Genomic DNA, 25,959 nt, shown 5'->3' on the forward strand with positions numbered 1-25,959 from the left:
GCAAGCCAGAAGGAACTGGCAGGACATATTTAAAGTGATGAGGGAGAAAAACCTACAACTAAGATTACTCTACCCAGCAAGGATCTCATTCAGATTTGATGGAGAAATTCAAAACTTTAGAGACAAGCAAAAGCTGAGAGAGTTCAGCACCACCAAACCAGCTTTACAACAAATGCTAAAGGAACTTCTCTAGGCAAGAAACACAAGAGAAGGAAAAGACCTACAATAACAAACCCAAAACAATTAAGAAAATGGGAATAGGAACATACATCTCGATAATTACCTTAAATGTAAATGGATTAAATGCTCCCACCAAAAGACACAGACTGGCTGAATGGACACAAAAACAAGACCCATATATATGATATCTACAAGAGATTCAATTCAGACCTAGAGACACATACAGACTCAAAGTGAGGGGATGGAAAAAGATATTCCATGCAAATGGAAACCAAAAGAAAGCTGGAGTAGCAATTCTCATATCAGACAAAATAGACTTTAAAATAAAGACTGTTAGAAGAGACAAAGAAGAACACTACATAATGATCAAGGGATCGATCCAAGAAGAAGATATAACAATTGTAAATATTTATGCACCCAACATAGGAGCACCTCAATATATAAGGCAAATACTAACAGCCATAAAAGGGGAAATCGACAGTAACACATTCATAGTAGGGGACTTTAACACCCCACTTTCACCAATGGACAGATCATCCAAAATAAAAATAAAGAAGGAAACACAAGCTTTAAATGATACATTAAACAAGATGGACTTAACTGATATTTATAGGACTTTCCATCCAAAAACAACAGAATACACATTTTTCTCAAGTGCTCATGGAACATTCTCCAGGATAGATCTTATCTTGGGTCACAAAGCAAGCCTTGGTTGGTAAATTTAAGAAAATTGAAATTGTATCAAGTATCTTTTCCGACCACAACGCTATGAGACTCGATATCAATTACAGGAAAAGATCTGTAAAAAATACAAACACATGGAGGGTAAACAATACACTACTTAATAACGAAGTGATCACTGAAGAAATCAAAGAGGAAATAAAAATATACTTAGAAACAAATGACAATGGAGACAAGACGACCCCAAACCTACGGGATGCAGCAAAAGCAGTTCTAAGAGGGAAGTTTATAGCAATACAATCCTACCGTAAGAAACAGGAAACATCTCGAATAAACAACCTAACCTTGCACCTAAAGCAATTAGAGAAAGAAGAACCAAAAAACACCAAAGCTAGCAGAAGGAAAGAAATGATAGAGACCCGATCAGAAATAAATGAAAAAGAAATGAAGGAAATGATAGTAAAGATCAATAAAACTAAAAGCTGGTTCTTTGAGAAGATAAACAAAATTGATAAACCATTAGCCAGACTCATCAAGAAAAAAAGGGAGAAGACTCAAATTAATAGAGTTAAAAATGAAAAAGGAGAAGTAACAACTGACACTGCAGATATACAAAAGATCATGAGAGATTACTACAAGCAACTCTATGCCAATAAAATGGACAAGCTGGAAGAAATGGACAAATTCTTAGAAATGCACAACCTGCCAACACTGAATCAGGAAGAAATAGAAAATATGAACAGACCAGTCACAAGCACTGAAACTGAAACTGTGATTAAAAATCTTCCAACAAACAAAAGCCCAGAACCAGATGGCTTCACAGGTGATTTCTATCAAACATTTAGAGAAGAGCTAACACCTATCATTCTCAAACTCTTCCAAAATATATCAGAGGGAGGAACATTCCCAAACTCATTCTACGAGGCCACCATCACCCCGATACCAAAACCAGACAAGGATGTCACAAAGAAAGAAAACTACAGGCCAATATCACTGATGAACATAGATGCAAAAATCCTCAACAAAATACTAGCAAACAATGCAACAGCACATTAAGAGGATCATACACCATGATCAGGTGGGGTTTATTCCAGGAATGCAAGGATTCTTCAATATACGCAAATCAATCAACGTGATATACCATATTAACAAACTGAAGGAGAAAAACCATATGGTCATCTCAATAGATACAGAGAAAGCTTTCGACAAAATTCAACACCGATTTATGATAAAAACCCTGCAGAAAGTAGGCGGAGAGGCAACTTTCCTCAACGTAATAAAGGCCATATATGACAAACCCACAGCAAACATTGTCCTCAATGGTGAAAAACTGAAAGCATTTCCACTAAGATCAGGAATAAGACAAGGTTGCCCACTTTCACCATTCTTATTCAACATAGTTTTGGAAGTTTTAGCCACAGCAATCAGAGAAGAAAAATAAATAAAAGGAATCCAAATTGGAAAAGAAGAAGTAAAGCTGTCACTGTTTGCAAATGACATGATACTATACATAGAGAATCTTAAAGATGCTACCAGAAAACTACTAGAGCTAATCAATGAATTTGGTAAAGTAGCAGGATACATAATTAATGCACAGAAATCTCTGGCATTCCTATACACTAATGATGAAAAATCTGAAAGTGAAATCAAGAAAACACTCCCATTTACCATTGCAACAAAAAGAATAAAATATCGAGGAATAAACCTACCTAAGGAGACAAAAGAACTGTATGCAGAAAATTATAAGACACTGATGAAAGAAATTATAAATGATACAAATAGATGGAGAGATATACCATGTTCTTGGATAGGAAGAATCAACATGTTGGAAATGACTCTACTACCCAAAGCAATCTACAGATTCAATGCAATCCCTATCAAACTACCACTGGCATTTTTCACAGAACTGGAACAAAAAATTTCACAATTTGTATGGAAACACAGAAGACCCCAAATAGCCAAAGCAATCTTGAAAATGAAAAACAGAGCTGGAGTAATCAGACTCCCTGACTTCATACTATACTACAAAGCTACAGTAATCAAGACAGTATGGTACTGGCACAAAAACAGAAATATAGATCAATGGAACAGGATAGAAAGCCCAGAGATAAACCCACGCACATACGGTCACCTTATCTTTGATAAAGGAGGCAGGAATGTACAGTGCAAAAAGGACAGCCTCTTCAATAAGTGGTGCTAGGAAAACTGGACAGGTACATTTAAAAGTATGAGAATAGAACACTCCCTAAGACCATACACAAAAATAAGCTCAAAATTGATTGAAGACCTATATGTAAGGCCAGACACTATCAAACTCTTAGAGGAAAACATAGGCAGAACACTCTATGACATAAAAATCACAGCAAGATCCTTTTTCACCCACCTCCTAGAGAAATGGAAATAAAAATAAACAAATGGGACCTAATGAAACTTAAAAGCTTTTGCTCAGCAAAGGAAACCATAAACAAGACCAAAAGACAACCCTCAGAATGGGAGAAAAAATTTGCAAATGAAGCAACTGACAAAGGATTAATCTCCAAAATTTACAAGCAGCTCATGCAGCTCAGTAACAAAAAAAGAAACAACCCAATCCAAAAATGGGCAGAAGACCTAAACAGACATTTCTCCAAAGAAGATATACAGATTGGCAACAAAAACATGAAAGAATGCTCAACATCATAAATCATTAGAGAAATGCAAATCAAAACTACAGTGAGATATGGTCTCATACCAGTCAGAATGGCCATCATTAAAAAATCTACAAACAATAGGGCTTCCCTGGTGGCGCAGTGGTTGAGTGTCCGCCTGCTGATGCAGGGGACATGGGTTCGTGCCCCGGTCCAGGAAGATCCCACATGCCGCGGAGCGGCTGGGCCGGTGAGCCATGGCAGCTGAGCCTGCGCGTCCGGAGCCTGTGCTCCACGATGGGAGAGGCCACAACAGTGAGAGGCCCGCGTACAGCAAAAATAAAAAAATAAAAATCAACAAACAATAAATGCTGAAGAGGGTGTGGAGAAAAGGGAACCCTCTCGCACTGTTGGTGGGAATGTAAATTGATACAGCCACTATGGAGAACAGTATGGAGGTTCCTTAAAAAACTAAAAATAGAATTACCATATGACCCAGCAATCCCACTACTGGGCATATACCCTGAGAAAACCATAATTTAAAAAGAGTCATGTACCAAAATGTTCATTGCAGCTCCATTTACAATAGCCAGAAGATGGAAACAACCTAAGTGTCCATCATCGGATGAATGGACAAAGAAGATGTGGCACATATATACAATGGAATGTTACTCAGCCATAAAAAGAAATGAAATTGAGCTATTTGTAATGAGGTGGATGGACCTAGAGTCTGTCATACAGAGTGAAGTCAGAAATACAAATACCGTATGCTAACACATATATATGGAATTCAAGAAAAAAAATGTCATAAGAACCTAGGGGTAAGACAGGAATAAAGACACAGACCTACTAGAGAATGGACTTGAGGATATGGGGAGGGGGAAGGGTAAGCTGTTACAAAGTGAGAGAGTGGCAGGGACATATATACACTACCAAACGTAAAATTGATAGCTAGTGGGAAGCAGCCACGTGGCATGGGGAGATCAGCTCTGTGCTTTGTGACCTCCTAGAGGGGTGAGATAGGGAGGGTGGGAGGGAGGGAGACGCAAGAGGGAAGAGATATGGGAACATATGTATATGTATAACTGATTCACTTCATTATAAAGCTGAAACTAACACACCATTGTAAAGCAAATATACTCCAATAAAGATGTAAAAATAAATAAATAAATAAAATAAAATAAATGTGTATTTATACAGAAAGAAAAAGAAAACTCTGGAAGCAGACGGGCCAAATTTAAATCTCTTCACTAAGGAATTATGAGTGATTTTATATTTTTCTTTGTGCTTTTCTGTATTCCAAATACTCCATACCAACCACTGATTAAATTACAGAACAATTATTTAGGAAATGAATGAAATCTCTCAGACACTTAATTCTCAAGTTTTTTTTTTAAAGAACTAATGATGTGTAAATTAACTTATAACTCCAAAAAGAATGACTGTTAAAAGATGTGTTTTAGACATTATTTTTAAAAAAAAAGCCTTCTAGGGATTTCCTTCATGGCGCCGTGGTTAGGAGTCTGCCTGCCAATGCAGCGGACACGAGTTTGATCCCTGGTCCGGGAAGATCCCACATGCTGCAGAGCAACTAAGCCCACGGGCCACAGGTACTGAGCCTGCGCTCTAGAGCCTGTGAGCCACAACTACTGAAGCCAGCGAGCCATAACTACTGAAGCCTGTGTGCCACAACTACTGAAGCCTGTGCGCCTAGAGTCCGTGCACCGCAACAAAGAGTAGCCCCCGCTCGCCGCAACTAGAGAAAGCGCAGCAACGAAGACCCAATGCAGTGGAAAATAAATAAATTTATTTATTTATTTATTAAAAAAAAAAAAAGCCTTCTGCACCAAGGTCCCAGGTGCTCATTAACTACAAAGTGCAAAGTGTACAAGAATAGACATTGCGCGTTTTGTTTTGGGGTGAGTTTTATTTGAGTTTTGACCCAACTTTATTTCAGAAAGATTTTGTTTCAGAAAGACATCAGGCTGTTTTCTACAGATAATTTCTGAGTATCAGCAGGACCAGTCTGGACTGCCTCAAGGCTTGCTAAGCACAGCAATAAAGTTGTGAATGGTGTTTAATTAAAACCATTTGCTTTAAGTAAATGGAACAAGAGTTCCTACTGACTATTATTGCCTCTTGACCTCTCAGGCCTGCAGTGCTCTTCTCTAAAGGGGCTACTGCTGGTGTGGAAATGGCAGAAAGGCATGGGCATCTTCTTGTGGTCATTACATTTTAAGACCACACGGCCCATAGAAATTATGAGATTTGGAAAGTGTTGACATAATAACATTTTCTAGAATTTATATTTTCTATACATTGAAGAGAGGAATGTTGCTGTGTCAAAATGCCTCAAAACAATGCCTCAAAAGGCAGCTTATTTGCTATGTTTTTGCTGGTCTCATTCCATGGATTTCCACGGATACACCAAGTAGCCGACAAAGATGAGACAAGACCTGATTTGCTGGGTGACTATAATGGGTTTGGTACCCTTTCAGAAAAACATGCCAAATCTTCCTATATTTGCTCAAATTTAACTCGCCTTATGATATTGCTTTCTTTCACATTTAGAAGGTCTCACCCAATTCTAAAATACTGTTGCACACGAAGTTTTTTTTGTTTTTTTTTGTTTTTGCGGTACGCGGGCCTCTCACTGTTGTGGCCTCTCCCGTTGTGGATCACAGGCTCCGGACGCACAGGCTCAGCGGCCATGGCTCACGGGCCCAGCCACTCCGCGGCATGTGGGATCTTCCCGGACCGGGGAACGAACCCGTGTCTCTTGCGTCGGCAGGCGGACTCTCAACCACTGCGCCACCAGGGAAGCCCACACATAAAGTTTTTAAATAGGTTTTTTAAGAAGCTTCTCTTAAAATCAAATTTAAACACATGCTTTACTGGCTTAATGTAGGTGTCCTTTACTTTATCTTTACTGTGTGTTTCCGTTTTGATGCCCCCATACAAGCATCCAAGTCATTCGCAATACTCACAGGCTTATATCTGGTCCTTTTCTATTCCAGAGATTTCTCCCTCAGGAAAGCCCTATCTCAGGCCTAAGAAGAGTAAGAGACAGGGGCATGTGGACTGGGACTTCATCTGTTTTGAGCTACTGACTCAGTGGTCCTTACAACCCACACATAATGCACCTCCACCTTCCCTGTTCTTAGAATTGCTCACCCATGACAAAAACAAGGCAAGCATGTCCAGTGCCAAATGCCATCTCCTTTCCTGGTCTGAAAAGATGAGAGCAGGAAAAGGAGAAAGTGTGCCACCAAGTAGTGAATAAAAACACAAGTACTGAAGTCCTAACACTCATGCCGCTTGCATTAGTGCCATGTAAGTAAATGGCATGCATAATGGACAAAATGTCATCAAGAATATTACCCTGAGCTCTGAAGTCATGGGCTAGCAACCAACCCCTGACACAGTATGAGAATTTAGTTAAGTCTACTTCATATTAGCCAAAGAGAAAGAATAAAAATGATATAAACACTTGCTAACTTAAGACATTAAGAGCTATTTTCCATCGAAAATGTTCTTTCATATGTACCATAACTGAGTTATTCCTCATCATTTTAACAATGGCAAGAAACTTTCTTCGAGTTTCTCCTCCATGTGGCAGAAGCTTTGGGCTTGGAAGCTCTGATTAAAGGTGCATCTGCCACAATTCAGAAAGCACTTCCCTACTCCACCTCTCCAAAAGACTTCAAGAGGATGGCCACCAGAGAGCAGCGGGAACCAACCATTCTGAGGAGGTCCTGGAACATGCCAGCTCACTGTAATTTGTCCTACTATAAGTTTGCCATGAAAAGACAGGCCTGTAGTTCAAACACTTTACATTAAATGATTTGCTGAGTATGAAACATTCTAGGTCCATCACCAACCGTGATATACTGTGCACATGTACTGCCTCCATCTACTCCTTCATAATTGACTTTTTTTCTTTTGAAAGTACACATAGTTATGAACCTGAAATACTGTCTGGAAGGATAACTTCACTCATTATGGTATAGAAAATCCCCCTTGGAACTACAGAACTTGAAAATATATTTTCTCCCTCTTTTTCTCTCAGTGCAAAGCTCATTTTGCCCATCTACTTGACTTCAACGGGATTCAATTTATGTGTACTTATACATAATTTATAAACCCAATTTTAAGCCTTAATGTTTTATATGTTGAGTCTGAGAGATCAAGAGTCAGGTCCACATTCATGTAAGATAGGGACCAGCTTTGCCTCATAACATTCTCCTAAGCAATGCAGCCATCAAGCTAGACTATCCATCAAGCCTGATGACTTCAGGTGGTATGAGCCAGGATTTGTGGAAACCTTAGCAATGGAGACAAAAAGAGAGAAAATTGAAACTCATGGATATTTTTATCAGAGGGATAAAAATAATTCCAAGCTCAGCAAAACCAGGGTAGTTGGTTCTAGCTCTGAATTCTAGTCTTATGGCAAAGCCAAGAGCATTTTCTTGGGATTAACTCGAACAGGTCTCTAAAACCAGAATAACTCCTTGTAACGTTCCTGAGTGGTTCCTGAATCTGCAGATGCACGTAAACCTCCTTGTATCTACTAGTTGGCTCACATTCCCAGAGTAGTGCCTTCTGCAACATTCTTTCTCAAACTGGCTGCACCGTGGACTCAGCAGGAAAACTTAAAAACTCCTGAAGCCTCAGTCCCTCTCCGTTCCAAGTGATTCTGATGGAATTCATCTAGAGAATGAATGGTCTGGGTATGTGTAGTGTTAACGGCTCCTCCGTGGTTTCTAATGTGCAGCTGAGTATGAGAATCCAGGTCCTTTTAAACTCTCTTTGGCCACTTTAGGTTTGTTTTTTTTCTTTTTTTCTGAAAGAAAGTTCTAGATCTTATTCATCTCCTTATTCACTGTGTCCTCTCCAGTGCCTCTTCCCAGGATTCCTTGTAATCATAGTCTGTAATTAGAATAACTGGTGAGACACTTTGTGGAAGTCTGTCTGGCCCACAATACTGTAAGCTCCATGCACGTACGATGAACATCCCCACTCCTCACAGAATGGCACAAATATGGTGCACAATGAATAATTATTTGGTTGAATAAAAAAAATTAACTGTACTAAACTGAAAGAATAAAATAAATATTAATAACAGTGGCTAACAATTATATAATCTGGTCCTCCAAACAGAAATTTAGATCCAGGGTTAGTTGAATCTGTGGGTGTGAAACCCATGGATGCAAAACCCAACTGTATTCATTGTACTCTGCAATTTTACATGAGAGACTTGGGCATCCGTGGATTTTTGTATCTGTGCGAGCTCCTAGAACCAATCTCCTACAGACAGCAAGAGACAACTGTATAGGCATTAACTATGTGCCGGAAACTGGTTTAAGGGCTTTACAAATGTTAACTCATTTATTTATCACCACAAACCTAAGACAGGTACAAAGTCATATCCATTATACAGATGAGGGAACTGAGGCACAGATGGATTAAGTTGCTCAGGGCCAAACCTTGGTGAGAGAGCCAGGATTAAAACCGAGGCAGCCTGGCTCTGGGGTGCCTCTTCTTATCAACTAGATTATACCGTGCCTGGCCAGTGGCAGAGGCTGGCCAACTGCCCCTATTATATACATGACCAACACCACAGCAACCACACCCTGAAGATACCCACCACTGGCACTGCTTTCATGAAATGACTGCCTAAAGTTCCAGGCACTGTGCTCAAAGCACTTCATGTGTTATTTCATCTAGTACCACTAGTTATTAACTCCACTTTACAGATTAAACGTCAGGCACAGAAAGGTGAATCAACATGCACAAGGTCACACAGCTAGGAACTGGCAGAGCTGGATCTCAGCTGAGCTATTTCTGCCAATGAAGTATAAGCTCTTAACGACCACATAATGACCCCTATAGTTGGTGAGTTATATACTTTTTTAAACTATCTAACATGCATGACAAGAATACCTTGAAACAACTTCTTGGCCCCTGGTTTTCACTGCTCTCTTCATACCTTCCCTAGCATGTTATTTAGTCTCATCTCATACAACAGAGTCACATCAAAAACACATTTAATTTATATGAATCCATCTATACAGGCATGGGGATGGAATAAGTAAGTGAGAAAGAGTAGAAATTAATGAGTAAAATCTAGTGGGTGACCCCACTGCCATTTCATTCAAAGGACGTGGGTCCCTGAGGGAAATGGGAGGGAGTGAGATCTCACTGCTCAATCCCAAATGCTCAATGGCTTGGGTCTCACCACACTACTGGAATTCTAATGGTTAAAGATATTAAGATGCATGGGTAACTTAAAGGACTTTCAAACCTAATTTTGATTATATTTTTTGCTTTATGAACTGTCTTTAGAGCCTCACCTTCACGTGGACTGTGTCTCCACTGTACAGTGGCTTCAGTGAACTAGAGACAGATGTACAGGAACCAAAAGAGGAATGAAAACTAGCTCATGCCTTGTTTCTTGTCTGGTCCACTCTCTAGGGGACCCATGAACACTCAATAACATGGTAACAACCTCAGAGGTGGAAGAGATAGCAACAAGGTCTCACCTTGATATTGAACATATGAATTAAAAGAAAAGCAGGCAAATCTCAATTCCCCAATGGTGGCTGACATAAAGATGATTTGTCTAATGGTGAGGGAAAGTTATATGCTGATTCTCTGACCAAAGAGTTTCTGTAAAAGGAATTTGCACAAAGAACCATCAAGATAAAGAAACATTAAATTGTATTTTTTAAAAAAGTGATTTTTTCATTCCCCATGTATACCAAAAGAAAATTCAGTAAAGACCTTCCTTGTGTCACATATCATCATGAATCAATTTTCTTAACCAAACATAAAACTTGATTCAACATCTCCACCTTGAAACACTCTATTATCACAGCTTTTGTCAAATACTGAAAGATCTGACCACTTCCCTTTTCCCCAGATAGCACTAGGAACCCAGATAAAAAATGAAGGTTGTATTTTGTAACAAGAATAGCCAGGAGACTGAATCACAGCAAAACACTTACAAATCAAGAGAGGAGAAGAAAAGTATCAAGAGAGATTAAATGCACAGGGAACAATGATAGGAAGGAATCTCCTGTGAAAAGAAGCAGCTGACGGTAACTTAATCGGGACAAAAATGAACTAGATTTACTTCAATGACTGAGCTCAAGATGAGGTAATTTCCTCAAGTTTATAGAAAGTCACTTGAAAAATTACACAACTTGTTGCTGTATTCTACTTTTAGAGAGAAGAGAAATAAAAGATCTCCGTGAAGGAGCTGATCTTCAAAGAAATGCATTTACGATCCCAGTTGATGAACTTTACCTATTAACTAGGAGACTATCTTTAATTCTCATTTGGATAGAAAAGTCACTTTAGGACGGATAAGGTCCCTCTCAGTTTCACGGGAAGATTTTGACATAAAAATAAGGGAATTAAAAAATCTTAAAATACATGGGGGTACAGAGTGTATGGGGAAAGAACTAAAAAGAATTGTTAACAGAGGCGGGCCCAAGGGCCACTACACAGCACAAGAGAATGCTGGGGCAAACTCTCAGTTTGGTTAGAATTTTAAAGGTATGGTATATTAAGCAGACTTGCTGGGTTGTCAGTGACAGACAATGAAATCTAATTCAAAGGGGAAAAAGAAAGAATGATTTGGCTCATAGCTGGAAAAGATGTGGAGCAGCTCACAGAAGTAAAGAGAAGCTGCAGATCCACAACAGTCATTCTCAAATTTAGGCAAACATGAGAATCACCAGAAAGACTTGTTAAAACACAGAGCTGGGCCCCACCTCAGAGTTTTTGATACAATAGCTTTGAAGGGGGCCGAGAATTTGCATTTCTAAAAAGGTTCTAGGTAAGACCACTCCTGCTGGGTCAACCACTTTAAGAACCACTGAGTTACAGATAACTGGCTATATAGGAATGAAGCGCTACGACTGAGCGAGTCTCCATCATGCAGGTTCGCTCCTGCATCTTACTCAGGCTTTCACCAGGTGGGAAAGAATAGAGCCTCCTGGGCCACATTGTTTTAATTCATGATACCAGAGACAGGTGGCCTTTTCCATGAGCTTCAGGAGGAAAGCTGATTAGACTGAGGGGCCTGTGCTAGGAGATCACTCCTGAAAGCAGCCTGCTTTCAGGGAGGCAGTAAAGCAACTGGCCTACCTGGAGTATAAGGATACCCCATGGGCAGGAGGGAAGAAGAGAGGATCCAAGCAGGGACACAGAGCCTTAGAGGAGGCACTGAATTTGATGGCATTACCAGGATCACAGGGAACGGGAGAAGAATCCTTAAACAAGAGAAAGAATCACGGAGAAAACATGATGAGCAAAGAATAATACGACAGTATGGTTCTAACACCCTACAGTAAAGTTCACTTTGGCATCAAGATGTACCAGGTACGATCAAATTCACTCAAGATACTGGTTTTATGCACATATTATCTATCTTTATTCACAGAGTAGTGCTTCTCATATAATCCATGGTGAAGGATTAGTTTTTTTTTATTCCCTGACAGTCACGGACTGATATTTTTGTAAAACAAATATTATGAATTGCTAGCAAACTGATCTTGCACTTGCGTGTCATGGCAATGGCAACTTGCAGTCAAAGTTTCTCAATGCCTATTCTGTTTTTGTACTTATCACAAACCTAAAACAAACAGCTCAGAGATTGGCACTTCTGCACAAACTGGCACTGGTCCAATGCCACACTTTGAGCAGCACTACTCTAGACTTCGGTGGGCCAGGAGTTCTCTGTCACAATTACTTGTTAATAAGCAAATGAATGAGCAAAGTTCTGTTCCTCAAAGTCTAATGTACGTAGGAACCATCTGTTCTGAAAACACAAATTCTGACTTGATGGGTATGGGGTAAGGCTTCGATTCTGCATTTCTAACAGCCTTCACGTTGATGTCAACATTGACTGTCCATGGTCCACATTTTGAGTAGTGAGGGTCCACAGACTCTTCTCTGTGAACTCAGAGACTGAGATGTGACCTCAAGTATACTAGGTGCTTTATACTGGGTCTTTATTACCTTAGAAAAGACTACATCTGTCAGTCAGGCACATGTCTTCCTCTGCTTTACAGAGATGATTACAATCAGAAGGAATTGATAAGAACAGCCTCACTGGAACCAATGACATCAAATACTGGATGGATTCCCATTCTCTCAGTCAGCCCTGAACCTGACACACAGTAGGTCATCAAGAAGTATCTGTTGACTCCTCACTGGATGGGGAATACCAAGCTGTGTCCACTAGGAAGAGGAAGCTAGGGTGATGGTGGGGCTCTAATTTCTGTCCTCTTATCTTACCTAAGATATCTTGCATTGTTTGATAAATTGATGCACCTTTCAACAGGCAGTGTTTTAAGGTTGTACTTGGAGATAAAGATGGAATGATAGAATTTATTCTTTCAGTAACACATCTTTTCACGTTTCTTAGCTTTTGTATTTTTTACTTTTGCTTCTTTCACTCTTCTCATTTGAATATCAAACACCTCTTCTTTGGAATTTGCTTAACACTGTCGGCATTTGGATTAGCTAATTGGAAGTTCAGCTTCATGAAGAAGCTCCATTTATAAAGTACAACGACCAATCACAGATTATAAAACACAGAAAAATATCAGAAGTCATCTAAATACAGTATGAATTGGACATTTCCCTCTCCGCCTGCTGGCCAAATGCCAATATTCTTGGATCATATTGACACAGTGAAGATTCTAAGTCACTTATGTCTCCTTCTCAGAGAAATGTACTGCTTGGGATTAAAGAACAAGTAAAATCTAGAAGGTCATGGGTTAAAGCTCCAAATGGATTTTCTGTTCACTGTTTAGGATCCTAAGGCCTCTGAGCAGACACCTAAATGTCTGCTCAAAAATATTTTACTGGAGTTCTAATTGAGAAAAAGGGATGTGTCCAGAATGTTTACAGATAACGGCTAATGAAAGAACTCACAGATAAGCTAGAAGAAAAATAATTAACTAGGATTTGTGCCAGCTGCCCATTGGGAATGCTAACTAATATGTGTGTTGGAAATGCTCTGTTTCATAAGACCTCAAAGGTGGTAAACGAGCATCCCAGGAGAGGGTCCTGGATATGTAGATAAAATATCTATCCATGTTCACAAAGGATCTCTAATTGCAAGAGAGTTGTCATGCAAATTATTAAAGTTGCAGCGTAAACTATTCAAATGAAAAAAACCTTTTTTTTAGGTCCATAATAAAGCAAGCAACATTGCTTAGACCACTTTGGCAAAGCAGTAGTGAGTAAAGGACAAAGGAAAGGAGGGCAGCTCCAACGGATATAGATGTTGGATTACACTGATTTTCTTTTTTTGTTGTATAAAAGTCTGTTTTGTACCACAAAGCTTTTCATGATTGTTACTATTCCATTTGTTAACTATATTGTACCCTGTTTTAGCAAACCTGATTTACAAAGTTCACATACATCTTGAAAAAGATTTTAAATACTAGGCTTCTTTAAATTATCTTCTAAATAACAAGAAGCCTTTAAAACACTGCCAATTACTAATATTGCTAGTAAAATTCACAGTCAGGGAGACCAGCTAACAACATGAGAAGAAGATGATTATCATGTAATATTGGACTAATAAAAGAAGGCCATCAAAAGGAAGGACATCCTAATTATAACCTTATAAAGAAGATATGCATAGATAATGCTGGAAGGAAATTTAACAAACTGTAACAGCAGTTGTGTGATGGGAATAAAGTTAAGGGTAATATTTTTAATCTTATACTTTTAAGTAGGAAAGGTAAATTTATAAAAGTGAAAAATGATCAATCTTTTAAATGTAAAGAAAACTTTCATTTGCATAAAGCAAAGGGACCTAACTAGGTAAGGAAATCATTCTTAACTGAAAAGTGAAAACTAAATTAAAATGTTCTCAAGGTTTATTCACTTAATCCATAGGTATAAAGCTACTATGTCTCAAAAGCCATTAGTGACCCATTTCAAAGGTTCTCATAATCAAAAGACTTCCCTTTAGGAAACATATAAATGCAAATTATGAGAAGTTTTTTTTTTTTTTTTTTACTTTACATTAGGGGTTCCGGAATGTCCTTTCTTAAAAAAGATAAAATGGAGTCTCTAGCATATGATTCTGAAGAGCTGTCCATAATTATCCAAAACTTTATAAAGGCAATTCTCATTATTCAGAGCAGTTATGGTCTATAAAGTTGCAATGAACATTGAATTAGTGAATACTGACCCATCGCCCCTAAGGGAAATACAGGGTTAGGTTCCTGAGAGCCCTTGGTCACATTTTTGTTAACCTATCAGTACATAATCTTGTTTTCTGTGTGTTTGTTTCTGTTTCAGTGTATCTTATTTAATATACACTGTGGATTCATTAACATTGAAATTGTGACCAATAGCATTGTAAATCATGCCTCAAGAAAGCTTATCTAACATGTATTTTCTCTGTGAGGCACTTCACACTAGACAGTACTTTAGCACTACATGTGGGTCCATTTTAAACAGCAAAATAACACACCAAAAAGGACAAAAACATGAAAAATGGGGCACTGAATAGATCGTGAAAATGAAACTTGTTTACTGTAAGAGAGCTGAAACATGAAAGGAGAATCTTGCCTTGACTGACATTCACTGAGAACAGCATGTCGGATAAGTAAAATTTTTCAACACTGTGTGTACTTTTGCAAATGACCGTGAAAGCACTGTAAGTATTGATTTTGGGGTCACAAATAAGTTTTAGAGCATAGGCAAATTTGTAAATACTGAACTTGCAAATAGTGGGAATCAACTGTACTAAGAAGACTGGTTGAAAAAATGCATATTAGGTTACAATGAAATTCCTTCAATACCTTGCAAATAACTAAGAATCTTATTAATAACTAAAGAACCATGCCATTTTAATCACAACATCCATCTTGCTTTAAGTCACATTTGGAGGGGTGGGGAATACGATGTTTCCACTTGAAACTGGACCTTAAATGGTGATTCATGAAGCAACAAATTTTAAAAGTCTTACTAAAAGTTTTATGAGGAACTAAGTAAATAATAGCAAAAAATAGTAACATGCATTAAGTGGTCTCACTCTACATAACAGTATTTCAGGTGGACATAGATATAATGGCATAATAAAATTGTATATAGACCAATTCAAAGACAAGAGACAGGATGGAAAAAAAAGAGTGACAACATATATAAAAGAGCCCATTCCCTTGATTTCCAAAACACACACACACATACCTGTATTTTAAATCTCTGTGAAAAAGAGTGACATAAAAACGGAAAATTGGTCAAAAGATATTAATAGGCAGGTCATAACAGAAGTAATAAAAAATGCTCAATAAAAGAAAAATAAAATGTTACCTCTCATGATAGTAAAGAGTCAGAGTAATGATGGTCAGGATGTAGGAAAACTTATTTGATGAAAACCCTCTATGTTCCTTCAACTAGTAATGAAATAATTTGGCAGTAAGTGTAAAAAACTTAACCTCTGCATACATTTTTACTCTCATGCTTCTCAACGTCATCTTATGTAAATAATCTGACCTGTTTGTAAAGTTATGAAAACAAGGAGGTCCACAGGAGCATTATTTTTAGTCGGAAACACCCTGAATACCAAATAGCAGAGGACTGATTAAGTAAACATGTATCTATAAAAGTGAATACTATTTAGCCACTGAGGATTCTGTAGAGTACTACAAAAAGACAGACAGTACTACATACAAAGTGAAAAAAGCAGACTATATAATAGTGTCAGTTATATTGATACTAGTTTTGTCAAAAATGCTATACTACATTATTCATTAAAAAGTCTACGTACATGTAATTTAATGTATTTTTGTACTTTTCTGTTTTATGTTTCCCTAATCTAATAATTAGGGGAAAAGGGATGCTGCTTAATAAAATACCCTAACACAAAGACAGAACACTATGTAGAAAGCCACTGTGAGTCAAGCCAATTTCTTCAGCAAGCCCATACGGACATGTTGCTCATTTAGGAATGAGACAGTCACTCCTAATTCTCTGACAGTGGGTGGGGGCAGCATGGAGGGAAGAAGAAAGAGGATTCAGTGTCTTCAATCTCCTGAACCCACTGGGGCTCATCCCACCAGACTACAGTTCACCTCTGCAGAGCAGAAGAATCAGAGGTCTTCACAGTTCAAAGGTTTTTAACCTTGTTCTCCAGAATAATTTTACTAAGTTCACTCTCCACATCCAGTAATTCCTCTACCAGCCAATTTGGATTCTAAAACAATACCTCAAAAATAATAATAGTAAAACTGCCTTGATCACTCTACCGTGATAAGATGATTCTTAAGATTCAGAGATGCTTGATGTTAATCCTGGTCATTATTTGATCAACTTGTTAGGAAATATACTATTTTCTAATTGCTGAGTTCAACTACTTGTTTTCTCAATGCAATAACATTAAGAAGAAAAAAAAAATCCTAACTCTCGTAATAAGTATATATTATCTCCAACCTATATGATATTATAATTTGATTAGTGGTCCATTTCTCTTTAACAATCTACAAAGGCCTCTCCATACAGGATTCATAATGAATTACTGAGCATGCTGGGACTAATCATAAAATTTGCTATAATATCCCAAAGTTTGTTAAATTCTTTAAATCACTTACCACAATACAAAGTAAGGCGTATTAAAATCTGAATTTTGAGAAGCAGAGCAAAGCGTACAAATATTATTTTTTATTTATTTCTGAGACTATGTCAGCAAGGAGCATGAAAAGAGATTTAGAGTGTTCCATTAGAGATGCTTTGAAAATGCGGTAGCTATCAGACACACTGATCATGTGTGAGATATGGAAAGAGCCAATACTGTAAGAGCCAGGGCCTGGCTCTTACAGTATTGGCAAGTAAGTTGGGCATAGAGAGCCTGACAGTCTTGGAAATTTGGGATAAATGGACATCAGGAAATGAAATGCAAAATCATCATTTATGAATTCATGACAGTAGGAAAACCACTGCGAAAAGAAATGAGCCCAGGGAGGATGGTTTTCCACTCTCCAGTATATACACAGTGGTTACCCTAAATGAGAGGCTATCCTAAGGGGAAGGGGAAACTAAATGACAGGTTGCAAATCGAGAAGCACAAAAACATTTTTATTATTTTCAGACTAGGCTATCAGGTAGATGATCACCATAAAGAATGGCTGCTTTTCGACTCTATATGAAAGTAAAATTTGTTTTCAAACTGGCCTGTAAGAATGGAGATGCAGGGTAATCATTTCAAAAATATCGCTCATATTTAAAATATATTGGACATTATATTTGAAAATGGATCCCTAAAGACTTCTATTAACCCCCAAAATAAATATTCCCTTGCAGATAAGGCGTTTCAGCAAATACATGTGGCATGTAATAAAACAAGTTTTTCTTCATGCCTCTGATATAAGCATGTATATAAGAGAAAAAGAGGATACTGTTTTGTTTTTCAATATATGATAATCAACAATACATGAGGCATTTAGTATGTATTAATTCTAAAACATATTTATTACAACTTAAGGCCTTTGCATAAACCCTTTATCAAAAATACAGTGTGCAGTTTTATGTCCCTGGCCTCAAACTCTAAAGACTTTTCAAGCACTTACCACAGAGCTAAAACAGCTGGCCTCTCCTCAAAGTTATACCAAATTATATTTTGTGGTTCTCCCAAACATGAATCTAATCCTCCCTTTATTAAACTGTGTTTTCTTGGTTGTCTGAAGGGAGAATCACTGCAAGCTACTGAATTGCTTACACATTTCATCAATTTCAAAACAACCCAGGCAGTAACACTGGTGACAATGAACTGTTTCAGACAGCTCCCATTTCTGTAGACGACCATTTATTCCCCAACTGTTTCAGTAATTCTAAATCTAAGCCTTTAAAATGATAATCAAAATGAACACTCAAAAAAAAAAAAAAACACACACAAACTAAAGTTTTCATCACGCTTTGGAAAGGTTTGCCAAGTACTTCCACATATATCTTAGATGATAATAAAACAATGCTTTGGGGTATTATTTTCAGGTCTACTTTATACATGAGGTGACAGAAGTTGAAAGAGTATATTCAAGTAGCCAATAAACACATGAGGGAAAGGCATTAAACCACAATAAGATACTACCTCACACCTACCAGAATGACTAAAATGCTGATGAGGGTGTGGAGAAATTGGACTTCCCACACACGCCTATGAGAATGTAAATTGCCACATCTAGAGAACTGTTTGGCAGTATCAATTTACGCTGAGTATATGCATACCCTACTACCCAGAAATTCTAGTTCCAAGTATCAAAAATATGCTCCAAACGACATGTATGAGAATGTTCACAGCAACATTATTCATAATAGCCAAACATAAGAATCACACAAATGTCTATCAATAGAAGAATGACAGAAAAGTTCTTGCAGAGTCATACCATAGAATACTATACAGCAATAATGATAAGTGGACCACTGCTACATAAAATATGAGTGAATCTGAGAAATAAAAGTCAAGTGAAGAATGGCAAATACAAAAGTGTATACAATGTATGATTCCATTTGTATTATGCTCAAAACCAGGCAAAACAAATCTTTGATATTAGAAGTTAGGAGAGTGTTACCTTTGGGAAGAAAGCAGGGTGGGGGAGGATAGTGGGGAGGCATAAGGGGCTATTGGGATGGTGACTGTCTTAGTCCATTCAGGCTGCTATAACAAACTACCATAGACTGTGTGGTTTAAACAACAAACAGTTATTTCTCACAATTCTGGAGGCTGGCAAGTCCAAGATCAAGGCACCAGCAGATTCAGTGGCCACTTACTGGTATACAGGTAGCCAACTTCCAGCTATGTACTCACACTGTGGAAGAGGTGGGAGAGCCCTCTGGGGTCTCTTTTATAAGGGCACTAATCCCATTCATGAGGGCTCTACCCTCATGATCTAATTCCCTCCCAAAGGCCCTACCTCCTCATACCATCACATTGTGGGGTAGGATTTCAACATATAAATTATGAGAAAACACACACATTCAGGCCATGACGCTGGCCAGGTCCTATTTCTTGATGTGGTCAGAGGTTCCACAGGTATATTCATTTTGTCATAATTCATCGAACTATATACTTAAGATTTGTATAGTGTCCTCTATGTAAGTTATACTTTTAATAAAAGTTTATTAAATTTTTAGATTGTACTGTCATGTGAAATTATTGCCCCTTTAAATTGGAAATGTGTGTATCTCATTTCATGCAATAAAGTAACCCTCTGAGGCAAAAAGTATTGTTACTATCTCCATTTCATAAAAGAGGAAACCAAGACACAAAAAAGTTAAATGACATGCCCAAGGTCCCACAGCCAATACGTGTTAAAGACAGGACTGCAACACAGGCTGCGTGGCACCAGAGCCCCACCAAGAATCCCTTCCTTCTTAAACGAGTATTTGGTGCTTAGAGAGCACATTTCTTGCTAGACATTTAAAGGGCTTTGAAAATTTGACTCTAAGTTGGATTTAAACCAGGAAGCACAGTCAAATCAAGCGAAGTGACTTCACTGATGCCAATCATATGCTACTGCTTTTCAAAATCAGGCCTCCCGAGGGCAACAAATTTGCTTAACTTCGGACAATACAGTCGAGGTTACTGTTGAGATTCATATCAACCATCTTTTTCTTTAATTCATTTATGCAAGACGTTTTACATACTCCAGATGTTGTTGCACTCATTTTCTACACCTTTGGAATTCTAAATTTAAAATTAGAAACAAAAGCCAAAGCACCAATCAGGAAAACAAAAACGTAAGGCTAACATTCTTGATAGTGTTTCTCCTTTAAATGTGTTCAAATTCTTTATAGATTACCACAAAATCCTACTTCTATTTTTTATTTTATATCAATTTTACTCCCTGTGATTTTAGGAACACTAATGTTTAGAATCCTGGAAGTTAAAATGATGAGGGTGAGATCATATCTATTCTACCACCAGCAGGACAAACTCTATTACCTTTCTCTCATCTCAAGCCCAGGTGGCAAATAAGAGAAGTATAAAATATTTAATGATACACTTCATGGGAATCCAGTTTAGAAAGCTATCTAGTAAACACTCTTGTTTTAGACAGTTTGGCAGAGGAACTTCACTTCATATATATTACAAATAAGGAACAGATCAGTTATAAAGGTACGTGTGTTAGGTCCCAATGAAAATCAGCATTTGGGCTAATGGTCAAGTGAAAGAAACACAAGTCTCAGCTCCATGGCTGACATTAGGAGTGGAAACATATGCCAATCCATAATATTTTTCTTGAATGTTGATGCCTATTACTTGATCAATAGAATTAGCTTGTACATATAACAAACAAGTAGTTGTTAGTATCAGTTGATTTAAGTTTAACAACAACAGGCCTTTTGTAATTTTGAGTTTCAGTGTATTCAACTGACTAATCCTTATATCTAACAAGAAAATCAATACCTTTGAAATAATTAGCTTTGGGCTCTCGGGAATCTCTACTTCTGGGCAAATGGATGGGGTTCTACTTGAAATAATTACTGCCAGAACTATAACCAGTTTCCTTGCAAGATGAAATCAATTCATCTATACTATTTTTTAGCCTCTGTTCTCTGAAATCTGTGACACAGTGCCAGGATTGAAAATACCCATTACATTTCTATGCTTTTTAACGGACTTTGAAATTTCAAGATTTGGAAAATGTACTGTGAGATGAGCCAAGCATGCATTTTCCTGATATAGCATGAGAAAAATAACTCCCACATACTTTTATCTATACAAGATGACAGTCAAATCTCAAAAAAGTTTAAATACTCCAAGCATTTGAAAATATTCTATAGGGTAAAGTCAACGTTTTTGAAGAGATTGGTTTTTTTCAAAAACAAAAATAAAAAAAGCTCTCCAAGTGATTTTTCATTCCCTTCCTGTACTTTTATGAAATTAAAATTCAGGATCAGCCCCTAAGAAAAGATATTCCAAAGAAAATGCAATGATTGTCCTGTTAGATTTAATCCTTTGTTGGTTCTCTTTAATTCTCAGCACTGAGTTTCACTAAATGTACAGTATTTCATTACAGTTGCCTGTCCTCTGGGTACTTTGTAGTTCAAGCAGTTTAAAGAGCTGTGTATTACGTCCATGGTATTTACAGATTTCAAATGGTTTGAAAATCCCTGGGATAAAAATTATTCTTCCCTTAGAAAGGAGTAGGAAGGAGGGATAAATGAATTAATAAATGATTACAGAGCCTCTGATAATATTCCTACTTAACCAATGAAAACGAGGTGCTTCTGTAAACAGAAAAATCAACTACAGACACTTCACGGCTGGGTAACTTCGGACTTCAGTGACTTTGCTATTCCTGAACAACCCTAGAGCAATGAAGATAAGTTGCTAATATTGTTTAACAATTTTATGTGTGTGTATGTGAATCAGAAGGAAAAGACAGCAAAAACATAAGGTTACCAACTAAGTCATAATGAAAACAGACAAGCATACCACTAACCTAAGACAAAAAAACTGCATGCACATGAGACCCAAAATGCCAGTCTATTTATGAGTGGGAAGCTTCCATATTAAGTTCAGACAACATTTCTTTAAAAAGAATCTGATATTGTTTTCATTCATGATTTTCTTAGGGATGGTTCAGATTTCCCATGTCTTCAGATATGTCAGGAACCAAGAGAATGTGTCACATATTAACAATATTAAGAAAATGATTCTCAAATAAAATTTACAATCATATGGTTGTGCTATATACACTACCCCAAAGAACTGTGAAGAGAATTAAATGACATATATCAGATATTCAAAAAATATTAGTCTTTTCAATATAATAATATCCACCTAAATCGTGTTATCATAGACAACTGAATACCTACCATGGAAACAAACCATACTGGTATTTAAATTGATTAAATATTTACTGAATACCTTCTATGCACCTAGCATGAGTATGATAGCTACATTCTAGTTAAGAAGATGCCCATGAAACAACATTATGTGCTACTTAGGGCATATGTTACAAACTGTAATGTCTGTAATTGTCAGAGATGAAAATTGAAAAGCATATAGAGGGAGGTGGGGTCATTATTTTCCAGTAATATATAATATTATAAGCCTGTAACTTTCTTCTGTCTTAATCTTATAATATCTTTAGCATCTTTATGAAAGGAATCTAAGACTCAGTCCTCTCTAAGTCACATAAGCGCAGAACTAATCGCTTCACTGTGAAGGACCCCAAAAATATTTCATGCCAACCAATGTTTCATTATTTGCACTACACTTTTTAAAAAAATTTCCTTCTAACTCCTAGAACTTTGTAAGCACATACCCTGAAATAAAATCCTAGGGGCACTTATAAACCTTTCACCCAGATGATTTAAACCATCATGCATTCCAATGAGATATAAGGCAGGATTTGCACCTGGGGCTGCAAAGTACATGGGTTGGCTTATTAACCCTTAGCAGCAGGAACAAGGTAGATGTTGATGGTGAGAAATCATTACGCCATGCAATCTCCCCTACAAAGAGAGAGGTTACCTTAGGATCAGCTGTGAGTAATTTGAATGCTTGATATACTTGAGATTCCTTTACACCACCACCAAGATCCAAGAAGTTGGCTGGCTTCCCACCATTCAGGAAAATGATGTCACAGGTAGCCATGGCGAGTCCAGCACCATTCACTGTGAAATGCCAATGGCACACAAGACAGGATAAATTTAACAACATGAAAGGGTGCATAAATTTTGTCCCTGCCCCATATTGCTAAAAGAGAGCCCTGACTTTACTAGGCCAATTTCCACCCTGCTTGGAATTCTATTCAGCCAGATAAATTCATAGACTTTATAATCAGGACTGTTGGGTTTCCCTGGTGGCGCAGTGGTTGAGAGTCCGCCTGCCGATGCAGGGGACACGGGTTTGTGCCCCGGTCCGGGAAGATCCCACATGCCGCGGAGCACCTGGGTCCGTGAGCCACGGCTGCGGAGCCTGTGCGTCCGGAGCCTGTGCTCTGCAACGGGAGAGGCCACGACAGTAAGAGGCTCACGTACCCCCCCAAAAAAAAAAAAAAAAAAAAAAGAATAATCAGGAAATGTGCATACAAAGAATAAACAAAAAAGACCTGGGAATGGGAAGAAGAATTTATTGAGAAGTTAAATCAATCTGGGAAACACAAAGAAGGGAAGAGCTTAAGTAAGTAATAAATTTGGACTATTAGTAGAGGAAAGAGTTTTAGGTTCTGGAAAGTACGGAGTTTAAGAGAACTGCAAAAGAGAGGAAAAAGGATATGAAAAGCTGCTAGAGCTTATGAATTACATTCTTTTTAATATTCTTTAAGAGATTTGAGTAAAGAATGTGATTCTTTCAATTTTTTGCTTGCTGAGAATATGCTCCTTTGAATGTGGCATCCCTCTGGGGTTGAACCACAGGGATCCCAACTTCAATAGGACTCCACACTATTTTACACTTAGCGCAACCATGCAAGTTTATGCGTTCTCTGAGAAACTTAGAAAGCAAATGAACAAATTACAGCATTAAAACAACATTCCTAACCCCCATTCCTGTTTCAAATTAATATAAGAAATGCTCACTAGCAACCTGATCATTAAAACTAGAACCAAAATGTTGCCAACATCCCAGTAGCTTTTCTTAAGAAACCAAGGAAAGAGTTTTAACAAAAAAATTTTTATTTTCCAGAGCGAAGTTTTATTGATCAACTGCACTTCCTTTGCTTCTTAAGCTTAATTATAGGAAATTGCTTTCCTTAGGTTAGAAAGTGCCAAAAAAGTGCTGAACACAGCAGAAACTCTCCAGGTAAAGTAGCTTTCACTTTTTCTGACCCCTGAATTCCTCAGGTAAGCCTATGAACTGTGACTAATTTAATTAAGTCTGGGACAACTAAAATAAAAGTCATTTATATATGATCTTAAAACAATGTGAAATGTGTTAATCGTAGCTTATGAGACTGCTACCTTGGCCAAATCATGCACACTCCTATAGGGGCTACAAAGAATATGTATTTAATTTGCTCTAAACACACCATTATATGTTTCCCCTTTCTAAACGCCTACAAATACTGAGAGCATATTAACTTATCAAGATCAGAATGATGTGAGCAATCTGGTACATTAGAATTTTTGCTCCAAAACAAAGCAAGAGCCTTTGGTATCACTTGTAATTGGGTGTCATTTTCTATTGTATTGAACAGCAAACTATTGGATGAGGTCTGTTCAGTTCTGAATATAATGATACTGCTGGTTTAATGAGCTACAAATCTTTTTTATTTTAATTCCATTGAGATTAAGACCTCAGTTTCAAGTGCAGTGAATTGCTTCCACCAGAAACGGAGAAGTGTATAAATCTCAGTACCATACGCTATGGACAATGCAGAAATTGTATTGCCTCTCTAGACCCATTCTTATCTCTGCTAATAAGCCAATTTTACAAATTTAGATGACTATGATAAAATCAACTGTCTTATTAATAAACTGACATAATGGAGTAAACATTTTATCATTTGGTTTTCACAGCACCTGAAACTTTAGTATAATGATTAAAGTATTCATTCTCTTCTACTTCCTCTAAGAAAGCAATTTATCTTAAACCAAGATTTCAGAATAATTCCTAGCATATTAACATTGACTAGAGTAGCAGAAGTTCTGACCTTTACTAATCAAAGTTTAACTGAAATACTTTAATGTTGTGGTCCTCAACTGGGGTGACTGTGCTTACCAAAAGGTAATGTCTGGAGACATTTCTGGTTGTCACAACTGGTGACAATGCAGCACAGGAAAGCGCCCCACAGTCAAGAATTATCCAACCCAACATGTTCATAGTGCCAGAAGTGAGAAACCCTGCTTTAAACTGGTGACCACCAGCCAAAATGAACTTTGGGAAGAAATTTTGGGTTGTTTCTTAAGAGTGTTTGGCTACAAAAATCTCATATGTTTACTTGCTATTGGGAAATAACATTTCAGAAACCAAGGGGCCCTAAATTCTGCAAAAATCCACAAATCATTCTTTTGATATAACTGCTTTCTTACCAAAGCAGGCAATGTTCCCGTCCAGTCCTATGTATTTTAGGTCGTATTTGGCAGCTTCATTTTCAATGGGTTCATTCTCTGATTTGTCGTCCATAGCAAATATGTCCTTTTGTCGGAATTCTGCATTGTCATCAAAGTTTATCTTGGCATCAAAACAGACAACTAATAAAGAAAAAAGAAACATACCTAAATATCTCCTAAGGATCTATAAATTAAGTTCTTCAGGCTGACAAGTGCAGGAGAAAGAAAGTCAAATATTGTTATTTTTTCTCATGCTTCAGGCAGGAGAAGCTGTTATAGCTTTCTTGACCTTTAAACTTTAAGGCTACTAAGACAAATATGACATGGTCCCTGTTTTCCAGGGACTTACATCCTAATAAAAAGCATAATAATTTGTATCTGTTGGTTTCTATAAAATAACAATGTAAGTTGCCATTACTCATTAAAAGCTACAGAC

At 37.5% G+C, this 25,959-nt stretch overlaps 1 protein-coding gene across 2 annotated transcripts in view; it reads right to left on the reverse strand.

The window, feature by feature from the left end:
• Nucleotides 1-25,959, reverse strand: part of SUCLG2 (succinate-CoA ligase GDP-forming beta subunit) — a 370,032-nt gene that overhangs the window by 195,420 nt on the left and 148,653 nt on the right. For both annotated transcript variants that reach the window (XM_029244398.1, XM_029244400.1), the window contains exons 8-9: nucleotides 25,503-25,664; nucleotides 23,002-23,144 (exon numbers count right to left, since the gene is read on the reverse strand). In XM_029244398.1, the coding sequence (XP_029100231.1) occupies nucleotides 23,002-23,144; nucleotides 25,503-25,664 (305 nt within the window). The remainder of the gene's footprint in view (nucleotides 1-23,001; nucleotides 23,145-25,502; nucleotides 25,665-25,959) is intronic.

The sequence above is a fragment of the Monodon monoceros genome, unplaced genomic scaffold (genome assembly GCF_005190385.1).
Source record: "Monodon monoceros isolate NGI ecotype Baffin Bay Population unplaced genomic scaffold, NGI_Narwhal_1 Super_Scaffold_3, whole genome shotgun sequence".
Taxonomy (NCBI): domain Eukaryota; kingdom Metazoa; phylum Chordata; class Mammalia; order Artiodactyla; family Monodontidae; genus Monodon; species Monodon monoceros.